Consider the following 19,968-nt stretch of genomic DNA (forward strand, 5'->3'; position numbering starts at 1 on the left):
CTTGCTTTAGCCCCTTCATTTTGGGAAGTGCAGTCTATTCATCACGAACAATAAGAGCTCACACAGTAAAAAGGGCCAAGCTAATCAAAGTCATGCAACAATATGTAGTAAGTTAAATCAGGGGCTATCAGGTAGCAGACCAGGAAACTCATTAAAGTTTAAAGGCATTAATTGTGATTGAAAGTTCCGGTAAGGAGTTTGAGTAAGAGCTGATAAAAATTATGAATTTTAATTTTTTTTAAGTTCCATGTTCAGTTTTAGAGGGGTGGAGGAAAAGAATAAGGGTCATGTAGCTGATACACACTCTGGAGCACTTGATAGCAGAAAAGTAAATTGAGGCCATTGCAATCGTAAATGTGTTATTTAAAGCTATGATTTTTTTTAAGATGTTCTACGTCAAATGTATAGATGGTGAGAAGTAAAGGGCCCAAGAAGGAGCCTGTATGGACACCAAAATATAGAGGAGATTGGGGGACAATAAATGTTGGGTCAGTAAGGTGATTCAGGAGAAGTTTGTGGACAATTTGTAACAGAAAAGTCAAAGCTGGAGGACAAGTCTAGAAGTAAGGAGCAATATCGTGACCCTTGGAAAGTTAACAGATTATTAGTGACTTTGGTTAAAGCATTTTTTATATGTTGATTGGTTGGGTCAAGGTTCAGAGACCCTTGAAAGATTGTAAGCAGTAACACAGCAGAGCAAGAACCTATAGATTTTCTATATCATATAAAACAAATATATGAACGTTTAGTTACACTTTAAGACAATGTATGGGGCACAGTTCATTTCAATATAATGTGATTTGATATTACATTACAAACCACGTGATATGAAGTATAACAATGATAATCCCTGCAATTTGCGCTACAATGGAATATTAAAAACATGTACATTTAAGGACTTGTAATTATTTTAAGTTTGAAGAGAAGAAAAATAATGAGTTTGTCTTGCTTTAATTATATTTACCGTGTATACTTCTTTAATATTGTGGAGTCGTGGACCATATCTACAATCTTTATTGTCATGAATGTTTCTTGTTTTCTTTCCAGTTGAGCAATCTGAAAAAGGTCACTTTTGTTGATTTGTCGGCAAACAAATTCTCTTCTATTCCAATTTGTGTCTTACGGATGTCAAGTTTGCAATGGTTGGACATAAGCAGTAACAACTTAAAGGATCTTCCACAGGACATAGACAGGTAAATGGGATTCATGCTGAAAATCAATGCTATCATGAGGCTCAGTTTCCTATTTTTGATTGACTTGCACACATTATTTATTGACATATGGAAGGTATAATAAGAAACATGGAGAAACGGTCAGTGTAATTGGAAGTACTATTTTTTCTAATGACCGGTCAAATGACAGTGAGGCTTGCAATCAAATAAACACACTGTCACAGCAACAAAATCAAATTCAACCAGTTCTATTTGTTTTAGACAATTTAGACTTCTTCCATTTAAGGAATATGGAGGCCATTGTGCTCTTAGGAACCTTGAGTACTGCAGAAATTCTGTTGTAACCTTGGCCAGATCTGTGCCTTGCCACAATGCTGTCTCTGAGCTCCCTGGGCAGTTCTTTGAGCTCATGAATCTTATTTGGTCTGACATGCACTGTGAGCTGTGAGGTCTTATATATCCAATTTTGGGATAAAAGGTAAAGGTATGCAGAGAGATGTAGAGATGGAATATCAGGCTAGTACTTACATATGTTGGGAACTTATAGGGAAACAACCCCGACGATGCCCCCCTCTGAAGAAGCACTCGCGAAACGGTGTCGTCGGGGTTGTTTCCCTATAAGTTCCCAACATATGTAAGTACTAGCCTGCTATTCCATCTCTACATCTCTCTGCGACCTTTACCTTATATCCCAAAATTGGATGATTCTCTTAATATATATTTAGGGATTTGAGGATACTGTCATTGTTTGCTGGTGATTGATATACATTGTCTTTGTTATTGTTACCCTGCAAATCCCCCTTCTTTTCTTATATGCTAGCTAGGATTTATTTGTCTTCTCAATCTTTATATACACTGGCACTTTACATTTCTTAATGATACTGAATCCTGCTGTATATATATTTATTTATTGTGACATTGCATTTGGTGCTCTTTTTCAAGGATGTACTCATATATATAACCATTATCATTTTGTTATTGGGCTATATATAATAACTATACTGTTGGGGAAGCTTATACATAGGGAATCTGAAGGTCCCTGCTTTTTAATTGTTTTAAAAAATTCGTATTTTTTAAAGAATATTATAATAAAATAATACATTTTTAATTCACCGGTTTTTATATCTTCCTTTTAAGCTGAACTAATTTAGTAGAAGCTTATGTGTTTCAATTGTATCTTGGGAAGTATTACCTGACCATTTTGATATATACTAATGTTCAAGCACATGTAAAGTTTGCTCAACAACATTTTGACAAGCCTGTTAAATACTGGGAGAATATAGTCTGGCCAGATGATACCAAAGTTGAACTCTTAGATGCCATAATACACACAATGTTTGTGGGCCAAAAGGCATTGCATATCACCCCAAAAACACCATACCAACAGTGAAGGTTGGAGGTGGGAACATCATGGTGTGGGGCTGATTTTCAGCATATGTCACTGGCAAACTTCATATAATTGAAGGAAGGATGAATGGACAAATGTATCGAGACAGGAAGATAAAGATGAAATGAGGGTGGACATTTCAGCAAGGCAATGATCCCAAACACACAGCTAAGGAAACTCAATTGGTTTCAGAGAAAGAAAATAAAGCAGACAGAATGGCCCAGCCAATCACCTGACTTGAATATAATAGAAAATTTGTGGAAGAAACTAACACTTAGAGTTCATAGAAGGAGCCTGAACCTTCAGGATTTGAAGAGTGTTTTTGTAGAAAAATGGGCCAAAATTATACCTGAGCAATGCATGTGACTAGTTTATCCATACAGGAGGTGCTCAATACTTTTTTTCCTTGTGTCATTTCACATTATTACACATAACTTAATTTATGGATAGCTATGGTTTGATTTCTTTGCCCGTGTGGATGGGTTGTTACCGACATCTGGTGGGAATTTCATGTCACCTTTAGAAATATATTTATATATAAAAGTGAAAAAATATATATATCTATAATATAACCGGGGATGAAGACTGCGCATGCGTGATGCGCAGTCTGGCTCCAGACAGAAGCAAGCATCCAGTCGTTACAGGTGAGAGGAGGTGTATGGCGCCGGAGATTGCGGTATGCGTAGGCACTGAACGCATACCACGATCTCCGGCGCCATACTTGCATAGTTACCTGACCGGGAGGAGCGTTGCCGCGGTGCCTCTCTTCGCAGGAGACCAGGGCAGGAGTGAGGCGTTGGATCGGCACATGCGCATAGCGCTACCGGCGCCATTTTACTGAAGACACATTTACAGTGTGTCTTCAGCAAAATGGCGCCGGACAGCGCGGTGTTTCGGCACCGCATTCCTCCCCCGGCCTCCGGCAGAGCAGGACGCAGCTGCGCTGGAGTACAGAGAAGAAAGGTGAGTATAAGTGTTTATTTTTTTTGTGAGGGGGGTGAGGGGGGTGAGGGGTACCACGCATACCAGGATTGGGGGGTGAGGGGTACCATGCATACCAGGATTGGGGGGTGAGGGGTACCAAGGGGTACCACGCATACCAGGATGGGGGGGTGAGGGGTACCACACATACCAGGATTGGGGGATGAGGAAGCCATGCATACCAGGATTGGGGATGAGGGATGACACGCATACCGGGATTGGGGATGAGGGCTGCCACGCATTCCGGGACTGGGGGTGAGGGGTGCCACACATTCCGGGATTGGGGATGAGGGGTGCCACGCATACCGGAATTGAAGATGAGGGGTGCCACGCATACCGGGATTGGGGATGAGGGGTGCCATACATACCGGGATTGCGGATGAAGGGTGCCACGCTTACCGGGATTGGGGATGAGGGGTGCCACGCATACCGGGATTGGGGATGAGGAAGCCACGCATAACGGGATTGGGGATGAGGGGTGACATGCATACTGGGATTGGGGATGAGGGGTTCCACGCGTTCCAGGATTGGGGGTGAGGGGTGCCACGCATACTGAGATTGGGGATGAGGGGTGCCACGCATACCGGGATTGGGGATGAGGGGTGCCATGCATACCTGGATTGGGGATGAGGGGTGCCACACATTCCGGGATTGGGGATGATTGGTGCCACGCATACCGAGATTGGGAATGAGGGGTGCCACACATACCGGGATTGGGGATCAGGGGTGCCACGCATACCTGGATTGGGGATGAGGGGTGCCACGCATACTGGGATTGGGAATGAGGGGTGCTACGCATACCGGGATTGGGGATGAGGGATGGGGTGCCATGAATACCAGGATGAGGGATACCATACACTCCAGGATAGGGATTAGGGATGGGGTACCATGCATACCAGGATGAGGGATACCATACATACCAGAACGGATTAGGAATGGGGTACCATGCATACCAGGATTGGGGATGAGGGGTGCCACGCATACCAGGATTGGGAATGAGGGGTGCCACGCATATCAGGATTGGGGATGAGGGGTGCCACACATACCGGGATTGGGGATGAGGGGTGCCATGCACACAGGGATTGGGGATATGGGGTGCCATGCATACCGGGATTGGGGGTGAGGGGTACCATGCATACCGGGATTGGGGATGAGGGATGGGGTGTCATGCATACCAGGATGAGGGATACCATACATACCAGGATAGGGATGAGGGATGGGGTACCATGCATACCAGGATAGGGATGAGGGGTGCCACACATACCAGGATTGGGGGTGAGGGGTGCCACGCATACCAGGATTGGGGGTGAGGGGTGCCATGCATACCAGGATAGGGGGTGAGGGGTGCTATGCATACCAGGATAGGATGGTGGAGACAGGATGGGGGCAGCATGAATACAAGGAAGGGAGCAGCACATACCAGCATGGGAGACCATATACAAATAAAAATGCTCGCCACCCGGTACAGACAAAAAGTTTGGACACACCTTCTCATTTAAAGATTTTTCTGTATTTTCATGACTTTGAAAATTGTACATTCACACTGAAGGCATCAAAACTATGAATTAACACATGTGGAATTATATACTTAACAAAAAAGTGTGAAACAACTGAAAATATGTCTTATATTTAGGTTCTTCAAAGTAGCCACCTTTTGCTTTGATTACTGCTTTGCACACTCTTGGCATTCTCTTGATGAGCTTCTAGAGGTAGTGGATAGTAGCTAGGACGTGACAGGTTCCCTTTAACCATCATGTATGGATTTTGCACAAAAGGAGCATGAAATTACGCACAAGCGCCATGAACTAGAAAAATCTTTATTGTAGGCAAAAATGTACACAATATTGTATATACAAATTTATTGAACATTTATTCTGCAACTTTACTGAAAATTACTTCTTGCGCCTTTTCCTTTTCTCTTCAAATCTTTTCTCGATACCTTTTCTCTTATAGAAGGCCTGTGGATCTTCTCTGTGAAGCATCCAGCAGTAGTCTCCCATCATGTTCATCATGTTCCATCACCTTGATATTCTGATGAAATCTTTCTCCCTTCTCTTCGCTAATAGCACCAAGGTTTTCAGGAAAGTAGTCCAAATGGAAACTTCATATGTAACTTCAAAATCATCAGACAAACCAAGGCTTTAGAACATTTCAGCAGGTTTCCAAGATAGACTTAGATTTTGAATCTTTGTTGTTTCCTAGAAATTTCTTCACGACTTCTTTAACCCCTTTACCCCCGAGGGTGGTTTGCACGTTAATGACCAGGCCAATTTTTACAATTCTGACCACTGTCATTTTATGAGGTAATTACTCTGGAACGCTTCAAAGGATCCCCCTGATTCTGAGACAGTTTTTTCGTGACATATTGTACTTCATGATTGTGGTAAAATTTCTTCGATATCACTTGCGTTTATTTGTGAAAAAAATGGAAATTTGGCGAAAATTTTTAAAATTTTGCAATTTTCAAAATTTGAATTTTTATGCCCTTAAATCAGAGAGATATGTCACACAAAATAGTTAATAAATAACATTTCCCACATGTCTACTTTACATCAGCACAATTTTGTAACCAAAATTTTTTTTGTTAGGGAGCTATAAGGGTTAAAAGTTGACCAGCGATTTCTCATTTTTCCAACAAAATTTACAAAACCATTTTTTTAGGGACCACATCACATTTGAAGTCACTTTGAGAGGTCTTTATGACAGAAAATACCCAAAAGTGACACCATTCTAAAAACTGCACCCCTCAAGGTGCTCAAAACCACATTCAAGAACTTTATTAACCCTTCAGGTGCTTCACAGGAATTTTTGGAATGTGGAAGAAAAACATGAACATTTAACTTTTTTCACAAAAATGTTACTTTAGACCCAATTTTTTTTATTTTCGCAGGGGTAACAAGAAAAAAATTGACCGCAAAATTTGTTGTGCAATTTCCCCTGGGCACGCAGATACCCCATATGTGGGGAAAAAACACTGTTTGGGCGCACGGCAGGGCTCGGAAGGGAAGGAGCGCCCTTTGACTTTTTGATTGTAAAATTTGCTTGAATAATTAGCGGACGCCATGTTGTGTTTGGAGAGCCCCTGTGTGCCTAAACATTGGAGCTTCCCCACAAGTGACCCCATTTTAGAAACTAGACCCCCCAAGGCACCTATCTAGATGCATAGTGAGCACTTGGAACCCCCAGGTGCTTCACAAATTGATTCATAAAAATGAAAAAGTGGAGAAAAAAAACACTTTTTTATTTTTACGGATTAATTTGTGAAGCACCTGGGCTCTCCAAACGCGACATGGTTCCAATTTGTTAGCGGACACCATGTCGCGTTTGGAGAGCCCCTGTGTGCCTAAACATTGGAGCTCCCACACAAGTGACCCCATTTTGGAAACTAGACCCCGCAATGCACCTATCTAGATGCATAGTGAGCACTTGGAACCCCCAGGTGCTTCACAAATTGATTCATAAAAATGAAAAAGTGGAGAAAAAAAACACTTTTTTATTTTTACGGATTAATTTGTGAAGCACCTGGGCTCTCCAAACGCGACATGGTTCCAATTTGTTAGCGGATACCATGTCGCGTTTGGAGAGCTCCTGTGTGCCTAAACATTGGAGCTCCCCAGCAAGTGACCCCATTTTGGAAACTAGACCCCGCAATGCACCTATCTAGATGCATAGTGAGCACTTGGAACCCCCAGGTGCTTCACAAATTGATTCGTAAAAATGAAAAAGTGGAAAAAAAAACTTTTTTATTTTTACAGATTAATTTGTGAAGCACCTGGGGGTTCCAAGTGCTCACTATGCATCTAGATAGGTGCCTTGGGGGGTCTAGTTTCCAAAATGGGGTCACTTGTGGGGGAGCTCCAATGTTTAGGCACACAGTGGCTCTCCAAACGGGACATGGTTCCAATTTGTTAGCGGACACCGTGTCGCGTTTGGAGAGCCCCTGTGTGCCTAAACATTGGAGCTCCCCCATAAGTGACCCCATTTTGGAAACTTATCTAGATGTGTGGTGAGCACTTTGAACCCTCAAGTGTTTTGCAAAGGTTTATGACGTAGAGCCGTGAAAAAAAAAAAATAATGTTTCCACAAAAACGCTCTTTTAGCCGCAATATTTTTATTTTCACGAGGGTACTAGGAGAAATTGGACCCCAAAATTTGTTGTGCAATTTCTCCTGAGTATGCTGATACCCCATGTGTTGGAGAAAACTACTGTTTGGGTGCATGTCAGGGCTCGGAAGGGAAGGAGTGACGCTTTGGAATGCAGACTTTGATGGAATGGTCTGCGGGCGTCATGTCACGTTCTCAGAGCCCCTGATGTGCCTAAACAGTGGAAATGCCCAACAAGTGCCCCCTTTTTGGAACCGATACCTGATTTGTCAATTTTATAATGTAGTGTTATACGCCAGTTGTGTAGGACAACCTGACAAACACTACACAACTGAAGTATGACAACCTCACGAACACTACGTCAGCTGTGTAGTGTTTGTCAGGTTGTCATATGTCAGAAATTAATTCAATAGCCCATGGAAGTATGGTACCTTTTGAAGCAGTCTTTCATGCAGAGGCAAGGTTTGTTGGGGCAGGTGTCACATTGGTAAATGGTGTCCTTGCGTATTCCCCTTCGGTAACACACTCGGCACTTCTTTTGTGACTTACCTTTTTTTCCGCTGTGAGGGATCTGCCCCGGGAAATGCTGGCCCGGTACAATTCGAGGTCCTTCAGTTCCAGAAGTAGTGGGGCCCGCTCCGCCACCACTGCCAAATATCAGGGCCTTGATAACTGTCTCCTGGAAGTGAAGGTACGACGCACAAGTCTGGCCTGCATATTTTGACAGAAGGAAAGCGTTATGCATTGCCATCTGAACAATGTGCACAGCCAGCTTCTTATACCATACCTTTGCCTTTCTCAAAGCACTGTACGGCTGGAGGACTTGATCAGAGAGATCAACTCCCCCCATGTACTTGTTGTACCCCACTACACAGTCTGGTTTGGCGACCTGTGTAGTGGAACCTCTTACAGTGCTGAGGGTGCTGCCATCACCATGTATGGTGGTCAAGAGAAGGACATCCCTCTTGTCCTTGTACTTGACCACCAACAGATGGTCGCTACATTGGGCTCTGCTCTCACCCCTTCTGAGCAGCTGCCCAATTAGCGTCTTTGGGAGGCCTTTCTGATTTTTGCGGACAGTACCGCAAGCTGCGGTATGTCGCGCAGAGAGGGACTTGAAGAGCGGGATACTTGTATAAAAGTTATCCACGTACAGGTGATAACCTTTATCCAGCAGTGGGTGCACCAAGTCCCACACAATTTCCCCACTCACTCCCAGAACAGGGGGGCATTCAGGGGGTTCAATCCGGGAGTCCTTCCCTTCATAAACTCTAAACTTGTGAGTGTACCCTGAGGTACTCTCACAAAGTTTATACAGCTTGATCCCGTACCTGGACCTTTTACTGGGCAGGTACTGCCGGAATCCAAGCCGCCCCTTAAAAGAAATTAAGGACTCATCCACGCAGATGTCCCTTTGGGGCACGTACACTTCACCAAACTTGTTGTTGAAGTGCTCGATGACCGGTCGAACTTTGAAAAGACGATCAAAGTTCGGGTCATCGCGTGCAGGACACCTTGCATTATCTTGGTAATGCAAGAACTTGTGGATGGCCTCAAAACGTGTCCGGGTCATGACCATTCGGAACACTGGAGTGTTATACAAAACGTCAACTCTCCATTATTGCCGAACCTCTGTTTTTTTCAGGATGCCCATATGAAGGACCAGGCCCCAAAACTTCATCATTTCTTCTGCGTCTACAGGAGACCAGTTAGAAAATGATGAAGAGGGGTTTTGTTCCAAAAATTGATGAGCATACAAATTAGTTTGGCCCACCATGAGGTTTATAAAATCCTCAGAGAAAAAGACTTTGAAAAAGTCTATTTCTGTGAGGCCGGTGGTTTCAAACTTGATTCCTGATTCCGCCACGAAATCAGGAATCAGTGGCTCAAAATTTTCGGGGGGTGAGGTCCATATGGGGTCAGTAGTGGGGGGCGCTGGAACATCTTCTCTCCTGCGACGACTGCAGGGCGGTCCAGCAGCACCTGAGGAGGAAGAGGAGGAAGAAGAGGAGGAAGAGGAGGATGATGAGGCATTGGAAATGTAAAGAAATGTGGGATCCTCGCCCTCGCTGTCAGTCTCAGTGTCGGAGGCAACAATATCGTATGCCTCCTCCGCTAAATAGCGAGTTTGGGATGAGCCGGACAGTTTTTTTTCTCGTGTATGTGGTGCGTGTGTGTCAGTACTTTATTTAGAGCGTGTGTGTGTCAGTGTGCTTGGTGTGAACTTTTTTTTTCTGAAAAAAAAAGAGAAAAAAAGGAACTACAGTAGGTGGTGCAAACAACGAGCATGAGTGCGGATCGGTGAACTATGTCACCAATCAACTCTCGGCAGCTGCTGGGTGTGTGCGCGGATGTGGTGCAAAGGTGGGGGGGGAAGAATTGACAGGGACAAGAAAAAGTCCAGAAAAGCAGCGAGCACGGACGTTGATCAGTGACGTAGACACTGCTCAGCGCTCGGCCGCTGCAGGACGCACGAAAAAAAAAAAAAAAACTGGGGGGGAGGAGGATTGGGGGTAAAAGGAGGGGGGAGAGGAGGAGGGGGGGAGGGGTGGATGAGGGGAGAACAGCGATGGACTTACCAAAGTCATATCTGTTCTTCTTTCAGCAGGATCAGCAGCAGGTTCTGGAAGAGGCTCTGGAGCAGGATCCGCAGCAGCAGGATAAGGAGCTGGAGACCCAGGGCCCTGGAGACAGCAGCAGGACGCCGGAGCAGGAGACCCAGGACCCTGGAGACAGCATCAGGACGTCGGAGCAGGAGATGCAGGACTCTGGAGACCGCAGCAGGACGCCGGAGCAGGAGATGCAGGACCCTGGAGACAGCAGCAGGACGCCAGAGCAGGAGATCCATGACTCTGGAGACAGCAGCAGGACGCCGGAGCAGGAGATTCAGGACCCTGGAGACCACAGCAGGACTCCGGAGCAGGAGATCCAGGACCCTGTAGAGCGCAGCAGGATGCCGGAGCAGCAGCAGCGACAGGAGCAGGTAGGAGAAAGGTCTTGTAGTGTAACAGAAGATTCTGTGGCACTACAAGGCCCAGCACAGCGCAGATCAGACGTGACCACTCTGTAGAAATCCTCACCAAGTGTGAGGATCTGCAGGGCGGTCACAGGGGGGTGACAGGGTGGTGACAGGCTGGTCACTGGCCGGTCACCTCCCGGTCAGGTATTCTGATTGGTGCGATCGATGATGACATCGATCGCACCAATCAAAGATGGCTGGGGACTGGGCAGCATCACTGGGGGTCACAGGGAGGTGACCGGCAGGTCACAAGCCGGTCACCGCCCTGTGACCGCCCTGTCACCTGTGTTCAGGTACTCTGATTGGAGCAATCGATGTCATCATCGATCGCTCCAATCAGAGCTGGCTGGGGCTTCTATTACATCACAGGGGGTCATAGGGAGGTGACAGGCAGGTCACAAGCCGGTCACCGCCCCGTGACCGCCCTGTTAGCGTGCGGTTCCGCTGTGATCGGTGTGATCGATTCAATCGGCGATCGCACCGATCCTAGCAGTTTGGGGAGAGGGCTGGGGTTACTAGGCGACAGCCTAGGATCGGTGCTCTTAGGAGCACCGATCCTAGGCTGCACATCACTGTTTCCGGCAATCTGATTGCCGGAAACAGTGAGAAATGCTGTGATTGGCTGTTCAGAATTGAACAGCCAATCACAGCGATCGTGGGTGGGAAGGGGCGGCGACACCCCCCGAGATGCCGGCGCCATCTACCCTAAGGTAAGATGGCACCGGAATTTTAATGCTGTCACCGCGACTTCGGTCGCGGTGCCGCATTAAAGACAGGGCGTATTAATACGTATCTGGTCCATAAGGCCCAGGGCACAGATACGTACTAATACGCCCTATGTCGTAAAGGGGTTAAAAGAATCCCAAGCCCTTTTCTCAATAGTTTTCATTTTTGCTTTGCACATGTCGTCCTTGATGTGTTTTTGAATATCCCACAAAAATGTCTTCCTTCAGTTTTGCTTTGGACAGTCCCTGAAACTTGGTACACAGGTACTGAAAAGTCTCTCCTTCTTTCAGCAGAGCTTTCACAAACTGCTTCATTAGTCCAAGCTTAATGTGGAGTGGTGGCAGGAGAACTTTATTGGGATCAACTAAATGATCCACAACTATGTTTTTGAATTCAGGTTGCAAAGATAATCTCATTGGCCTACTTTTGAGTCCTATCTCGGATGCCATTCACAAAAAAAACATGGGTACTTTGTGTATTCTCCTTGCTGCCTAAGGAGCAGAGAGACAACTTTCAGATCACCACATACTGACCGTCCTTGATCCTTGTAGTTAAATTTCTTGAGAATAAAGTCTAAATTCTCATAGCTTTCCTTCAAATGCACAGAATGACCTACAGGCACTGAAGCATACTTGCTGCCATTGTGCAGTAGCAGAACTTTCAGACTTTTTTTGGATGAATCAATAAAGCGTCTCCACTCGCTCACATTCTACTCAAAGTTACATTTTTTCATCAACCCAGGAGCATTAATGCAATACACTAGAGTACCGTCTTGAGAAAAATATGGAAGGAATTCCTTGTCTCTGCTTCTGTACCATGAAAAACAGGTACCATGAGCTAGAAGGTTCTTTTCCTTTAGTCTACAGTCTAAAAGTTCTGCAAAATGTTTAGTAAGGTCCTAGTCCCTGACTAAATCATTTAATTATAGCTGGTTGGGGCAAGCATGAGAGTCTTCATCAGAATCTTGCTCTTCATGTTCTGAATCTTCTGACTCAGGTGTATCTTCAAGTTTCTCCAAAGGTGAAAAGACAGGTACTCATGGACCGTGAGGCACAGGGCGAATCGCTGATTGGATATAATTCGTTTTTTTTTTTTTAAGGATGAATCCCTCCAAGTAGCAGGCACAAAATTAGCAGTCATCACTATGATTTTGCAGTTCCCTCCAGATCATAGGCACGCCAAAATGAAAGCTCTCTTTCTCCCCTTTAGACCACTATCTCAGTTCTTCTACACACGACCATTAATTTTTAACCAATCTAATGACACCAAAATCATCCACCAAAGGTCATGCAAAGAGGTCAAAACATGGTGCAAGAAAGTCTATGGAGTCACTATATACGTGATGAAATTTTTTCGATTTTTACTGAGTTCAGCAGTCAAACATACAGGTACATCTCACTGAATTAGAATATCATCAAAAATTTAATTTATTTCAGTTCTTCAATACAAAAAGTGAAACTCATATTATACTATATAGAGTCATTACAAATGACTCGCCCCCTGGGCCGTGGGGCACCCGGAACCGGGCTTCAGTGCGATGCTGGGAGTAGTAGTGGTAACACGATCCCGTGGCTCAGGGTGGTCAGACCAAATGCTGTGGCAATCTATTTTTAGAGCTATGAATGTCTGACTACGCCACCCGTGGATTGCGGTCAAGGATGACCGCTGCTGCAAGGCAGACCGCTGAGGCTGGTGTTAGTGTGCAGCACAGGGATAGGATAACTCCCCACAGGAAGAGTATAGCCTCAGGGCAGTGTAAGAGGATGCTGGGGGTGGTGGTGCAGGCACAGCATAAATAACACAGAGTCCAATGGTGCAGTTCAGGCCTTTTACTCACAGTTGGTATAAAATTTACTTCTGTCAGCAATGACTGCCCAAGCTGTGCTGCGTCCACCAGGTGAGGGGCTCGGTCAACCCCCAGGCAGTTCAGGAGTATGGCACAGGACTCCCTTCTATCCTTTCTCTGGCCTCTCGTGCCCCACCAGTGACCACGCTTCTGTCCAGCTGCCTCGAGCCTTCTCTTGGTGAAACTTGGCGCCAGTTTCCCTGACCCTATGTGGTGCCTTCCTAGCGGGTGTAGCAGGGGGTCGCACCAATAGATGATCACGACCTCCGGTTTTTGGCTGAGGGATAATTTACCTCCACCAACTTGGGAATCCGGTACCCTTCCACGGCCTGACCCTTCACCCGATATAACGCGGGTTTGCAACGGTTGCTGTCCGTTCTGCTCTCTTAGGGTCCCTTCTGCCTTCTTGTTTCTGGAACCTTTCTACTCCTCTGTCTCTCCTCTTTCCTTCCTTCTCCTTCTCCTCTCTGGCCCCGGCCTTTTCTCTAGGCCAGCCTTCTGAGCAGAGCTCCTACAGAGCCCCTGCTCCCTGTCACTTCTCCACTGTACTGACCGCTGAACTTAGATGGCTCCCACCTTTTATCTGCTTCTGTGTGTCTGAGCCCAGGTGACCTGCACCCAATGAGCTCCTTCCTATGCTCCAGAAACCGTCCCCTTCTGCTCCTACATCACTGGGTTCTCTCCCCCCTCCCCACTCCAGCCAGGGACATGGTCAGTTGTGCCTGCACTTATATGGGAGCACCGTCGAGCTGTCCCTCGGAAATGGGGAGTATGTGTGTGTGTATGCAGCTAACTGAGCCCTGGTCCACACTCCATCCTTACCTGGGAGTGGAATATCACACCTCTGGTTGAGGTGCAATACTCCTGTAGCAACCGAACCCTCGGGGCGCTACACAAACAGTGATCTATTTCAAGTGTTTATTTCTGTTAATGTTGATGATTATGACTTACATCCAATGAAAACACAAAAGTCATTATCTCAGTAAATTAGAATACTTTATAACAACAGCTTGAAAACTCAATACTTGGTCGGGGCTCCTTTTGCATCAATTACTGCATCAATGCGGCGTGGCATGGAGGCGATCAGTCTGTGGCACTGCTGAGGTGTTATGGAAGCACAGGTTGCTTTGATAGCAGCCCTCAGTTCATCTGCATTGTTGGGTTTGGTGTCTCTCATCTTCCTCTTCTCTCTGGGGTTAAGGTCAGGCGAGTTTGTTGGCCAATCAAGCACAGTGATACTATTGTTTTTAAACCAGGTATTGGTACTTTTGGCAGTGTGGACAGGTGCCAAGTCCTGCTGGAGAATGAAATTTCCATCTCCAAAAAGCTTGTCAGCAGAGGGAAGCATAAAGTGCTCTAAAATTTCCTGGTAGACGGCTGCGCTGACTTTGGTCTTGATAAAACACAGTGGACCTACACCAGCAAGTGACATGGCCCCCCAAACCATCACTGATTGTGAAAACTTCACACTAGACCTCAAGCAGCTCAGATTGTGTGCCTCTCCACCCTTCCTCCAGACTCTGGGACCTTGGTTTCCAAATGAAAATTGGAACTCTGGGACCTTGTGGAGTGTGTTAATGACTGCCTTCTGGACATCTGTCAAGTCAGCAGTCTTCCCCATGATTGTGGAGCCTACTGAAACAGACTAAGGGACCTTTTTAATTGCTTAGGAAGCCTTTGCAGGTGTTTTTTGTTTATTATTCAAATTTACTGAGAAAATTACTTTTGTGTTTTCAATGGCTGTAAGCCATAATCATCAACATTAACAGAAATAAACACTTGAAATAGATCAATCTGTTTGTAATGACTATATAATATATGAGTTTCACTTTTTGTATTGAAGAACTGAAATAAATTAACTTTTTGGTGATATTCTAATTTAGTGAGATGCACCTGTATATAAAAGTCACCTCTCTTACTTTTCAAACAAATTTAACCTTACAGACCTGTGTTATAGACCATTCATATGGTAAAAAACGTATTTATGCGTCAATTTTTAGAATTATGTAAGTATATATTTTATTTTACAGATTAGAAGAGCTTGAGACCTTGCTGATGCAAAAGAACAATATTACCTACTTGCCATTTGAGCTTACCAATCTCACTAATTTGAAATTATTGGTGGTCAGTGGTGACAACTTGGTTGAAATACCCTCTGCACTAGTAGAGACTCCCTCGCTGAAGTAAGTTATGTAGATTTAATAGAAAAAGTAAGATATCTTCCTTTACATTATTAAGTACAGTTGAAACTTAAATCTGGGATGATTCCACCCTCCTCCTTTCCATCAAATAATATTCTTCTGAAGCATCCAGGGAAGAGAGGATAAAAGAGAAATTGCACTTATACATTTTGAGTGTAAATGCTCTTTAAAATACATGCGCATCTAAGTATCAAAATTACAAAGAAATGTTTATTTAATATACTAGCGAGCATATACATTTTCCCATAAATGTAACCTTTGCACAAATCACACATGTTGACAGATGTGGCCACCAAGAATATGTATGACAAATATTAAGCACTGCATATGTTAGCTGTTACAGATAAGGGAAGGAAATAAAACTGCTGAAACATGTTGTGAGTATGGTAAAGTGCCCCAACTCACAGCTTGTCGGTGTGCACATTGCATATGTATACTTGCAAATTTTTACTTATGCATAAATTCATTGCCGTTTTAATTGAAGTCATAAATATGAAAACTTGCTTGTGATTTTCTTTTGTGTAATTAACCTAACAGATCTTCTTATTCTCCCTTTAAATAAAAGAGACTATGAACTAAAGACTACAAAATATTACATCTGAACTATATTGAGTTTGATTTTAATGAATATTCCTACATGATGTTCAGTATAAAATGTTTATAGGTGTTGTCCAAAATTACAAAAATGAATATGCTTATTTTACCAAAATCAGCAAAACGTACAAGTTTTTGTCTTGTTTTTAATTCAAAGTAGATAGGCTGAATTTTGCATTGCAGGGTATGAGGAAAAAAGCCAATCCTTTTTTATAATCATGGACAACTCTTAATATTCCATCATATTTTATTCTGAAACATCTAGCTACTCTAGTTATCTAATCAGCTGATCTACTTAAAAAAAATAATTCACTGGCACTATTCAGTGTTCATAAGATTTTTAGGTTTACAAGTCTCAAATGAAAGTCTATTGGATTTTATGTATGTAACCTTTAAAATAATTGTACATCCTTAGCTGGAAATGCATGGTAACAAAATGTTGTAACATTTATTTTAAAAAATGCAGTAAAAATGGGTTATTTTCTTGAAATAGGTTAACCCTTTCACGCTATTGCCTGTTTTCACCTTCCTGACCAGGCCAGATTTTTCAATTCTGACCAGTGTCACTTTGTGGTAATAACTCTGGAACGCTGCAACGGATCCCAGTGATTCTGAGAATGTGTTTTCATGACACATTATACTTCATGATACTATTAAATTTATGATGATATGATTTGTGTTTTATTTACAAAAATATAGAAAATTTGACAAATGTAAAAAAATTCACAATTTTTGATCTTTTATTTTTTTTGCCCTAGAAAAAAGTCATACCGCACAAAATAATTCATAAATAATATTTACCACATGTTTACTTTATGCCAGCATCATTTTTGAAGCATATGTTTTGTTAGGAAGTTATAAGTTTTAAAAATATAGCAGTAATTTTACATTTTTCCAACAAAATGTAGTACATCCTATTTTTTTAGTGACCACTTCACTGTTAAAGTGACTTGAGGGTGCTATATTTCAGGAAAAACTCCAAACAAGACCAAACTGTAAGGGTATGTGCGCACGTTGCGGATTTGAAGCAGAAATTTTTGTCTTTCCCTGGCAGAAAAAACGCATACAGATTTACATATGTTTTTTAAGCCTTTTTAATGCGTTTTTTGAAGCGTTTTTGTACATCAATGAATGCTTTTTGGAGCTAAATAATGTTATTTGGTGAGACATTGCTTAAACCCTTGGATTACCATAAAAACTGGGGTGAGTATATTGGTTCATTTAAATTATTAAAGAATGGGTATGTTATATTTCAAATAAAGTGTTTACATTGTGTCTGTGTGTTTATTTAAGTCTTTACTTTGATTAAGTTGAAAAGGTCTGATTGACACTTTGTCATAACCAAACAAAAGAGCTGGGTATCAGCTAGTCCCATTCACCCAATCTTCATTAGCATTTCTATTCAAGTAATGTATGCGGCTGCTGTGAGCTGTTTTTTTTAGCCTGGGAAGGTGCCATTTGCAAACGTGGTCCCTGGCCAATATTAACATTTCACAGCTGTTTGGTTAGCCACTACGTCCCCCCGATCAGCACTCAGCAGCACTTTGGATGCACCATATTTTTGTTGCGTACAAAACACTGTGTTCTAATGCCGCACTTTTATTGTCGGTACATGTGAATCCACCGCATATAATGACACATAAATTGGTCAAAATCTGTAGCGGAGACTAACGTGCCCGCTACAGAAATTGACATGCTGCGAGTGAGTTTGGTTACATGGCCACAATCAGGAGCCGCTGCAGGTTTGATGCTGCGTGTTTATACAGCGTCAAACCCTCAGTGTCCAGATGTTACAGCATAGTGGATGGGATTAATAACAGAGATCCCAGATACATAATGGCTGGAGGCACATCAGCACCCATAAGCGAGAGTGTGGCACAGCAGCAACATCACTCCAAAAAATCTCCATCACTCTAGAAATCCCATGTCCACTATGCGTGCATCAGAGGCTGTGGATCACCAGTGGACACTTACATGTGGCGCATCTTTTAGGCCCGCAGCATGTCAAATTCTCTTGTGGAGTCGCTAGTCTCCACAACAGAAATTTGACCACTAAGAAGTATTGAATGCGGTAAATCCACATGGTTCAGTGAACACATGTGGATTTACCTGCGTTCAATAGAATGCAACATTTTGGACGCAGCAAAAATTTGCATCCAAAGCGCTGCTACGTCAGAATTATGGGAACAGAGCCAAAAATTAAAAAAAAAAAAAATGGCGTGGCCTCCCGCGTCATTTTTATAACCAGTAGAGGGAAAGTCGACCACTTGGGGCTGATATTAATAGCCAGGGAAGGGGCCATTAGCCAACAATGTTCCCTGGCTATTAATATCAGCCCACAGCTGTTTGTTTAGCCTTTACTGGCTAGATTACAGGGGTTCCCCTATAAAATCTAACCAGCAATGGCTAAACTAGACAGCTGCGGGCTGATATTAATAGCCAGGGAAGGGGCGAAGGATGCTAGCCCCCTCCACAGCTATTAATATCACCCTTCAGCAGTCCCAGAAATGGTGCATTCATAATATGCGCTAAATCTGGTGCTTAGCCTCGCTCTTCCCACTGCCCTGTAGCAGTGGCAAGTGAAGTAATGGGGTTGGGGTTCACATCAGCCTTGTATTGGTGGCTGACGTAAAGCCCAGGTTAGTAATGGAGGGCATCTATAAGACGCCCCCATTACTAATTGCGTAGTAATGTGGTCGGCGCCTTTTCAATAAAAACATGGCCGAATAAATTATTTTAATTAAATAAAAAACACACGTTTTTTTTTTAAAAAAATTTGTTGCATGCCTCCGCGAAGCCCTCGATCTCCTGAAAAAAACGTAAAATAACAAACATTATTCCTCGCCTGTCCGCCGTCAACAACGCAGTCCACGTACGGCCGAGTGTCCCACGACGATCTGGGTCACTTCTACAGCTAACATAGAAATCACTGATGTCACAGCTGTAGAATACAGCACTGTATACTGACAGGGGTGTAAAATCACCCCCTGTCAGTATACAAGCTGCAGGAGGTCACTGGGGTTCATCAGCTGAAGATCAACTGATGAGCCCCAGTGAGCTAACCACCGTAGGAACATTCTTGTGAATGTTCCCAGGGTGAGCATCCACTGATCAGTCATGAGACCGATCAGCTAATTACCGGCATCAGCGATCAGCTGATGGTCACGTGACCATCAGCTGACCGCTGATGTCACCGATCACCTGATGGTCACGTAACTGACGTCATCGATCAGCATCATCATCATCAGGTGATCGCTGACATCAGCGCAGGTCCTGGCAGCGCAGTACACTGCTGGGAGCGAGCCTGCTCCCATCAGTGTATTGCTGGCCGCCGGTAGCATCGGATCGCCGCCGAGGACCAGGAGGACACCGGAGGCCGGCGGACAAGTGAGAATACAGCTTTTTCTTTTTGACTTTTTCTTTTCTTTTTTTTACTACCGCGGGCACGCGGGCTTGGAAGAGCAGACTACTGCTCCTCCCATCAACGCCGCCCTCGCTGTTATCAGCCAGAGCAGCGGTCGGATGAGAGGAATAATAGCCTCCTCTCCTGACCCGGGTACCACCCGCAGCGCAATTCCACCGCAAATTTGCGCCTATTGATTGTCATTGAAACGCAGCAAATCCGCATGTATAGATATTATACATGCGGGTTTTCTGCGATTCAATGCAAGTCAATGGGCGCAAATTCACGGCGGAATCGCGCAATAAATGGTCCTGCTGCGATTTTTGCCGCAATGGTAATCCGGAATGGAAATTTCTGCATCATGTGCACAGCACATGCAGATTACCATTGCTATACATGGCAGACCTATTAACAAGTGGTTTTAATGCGTTTCCGTGTGAAAATGCATTAAAACGGCAGAGTGTACACATACCATAAAAGTGACACCCCTCACGGCATTCAGTAAGTTTGTTAACACTTCAGGTACTTCACATAA

General features: G+C 44.0%; 1 protein-coding gene across 2 annotated transcripts in view; it reads left to right on the forward strand.

The window, feature by feature from the left end:
* The window catches only part of LRRC2 (leucine rich repeat containing 2), a 637,261-nt gene that overhangs the window by 607,155 nt on the left and 10,138 nt on the right, over positions 1-19,968 (forward strand). Inside the window, exons 6-7 of one of the 2 annotated variants that reach the window (XM_073653022.1) lie at positions 1,048-1,193; positions 15,266-15,418. In XM_073653022.1, coding sequence (XP_073509123.1) covers positions 1,048-1,193; positions 15,266-15,418 — 299 coding nt within the window. The remainder of the gene's footprint in view (positions 1-1,047; positions 1,194-15,265; positions 15,419-19,968) is intronic. The other variant, XM_073653032.1, reaches the window with a different exon arrangement.

Source organism: Phyllobates terribilis, unplaced genomic scaffold, assembly GCF_046119375.1.
Source record: "Phyllobates terribilis strain yellow unplaced genomic scaffold, ASM4611937v1 Scaffold_1__5_contigs__length_1240528914, whole genome shotgun sequence".
NCBI lineage: Eukaryota > Metazoa > Chordata > Amphibia > Anura > Dendrobatidae > Phyllobates > Phyllobates terribilis.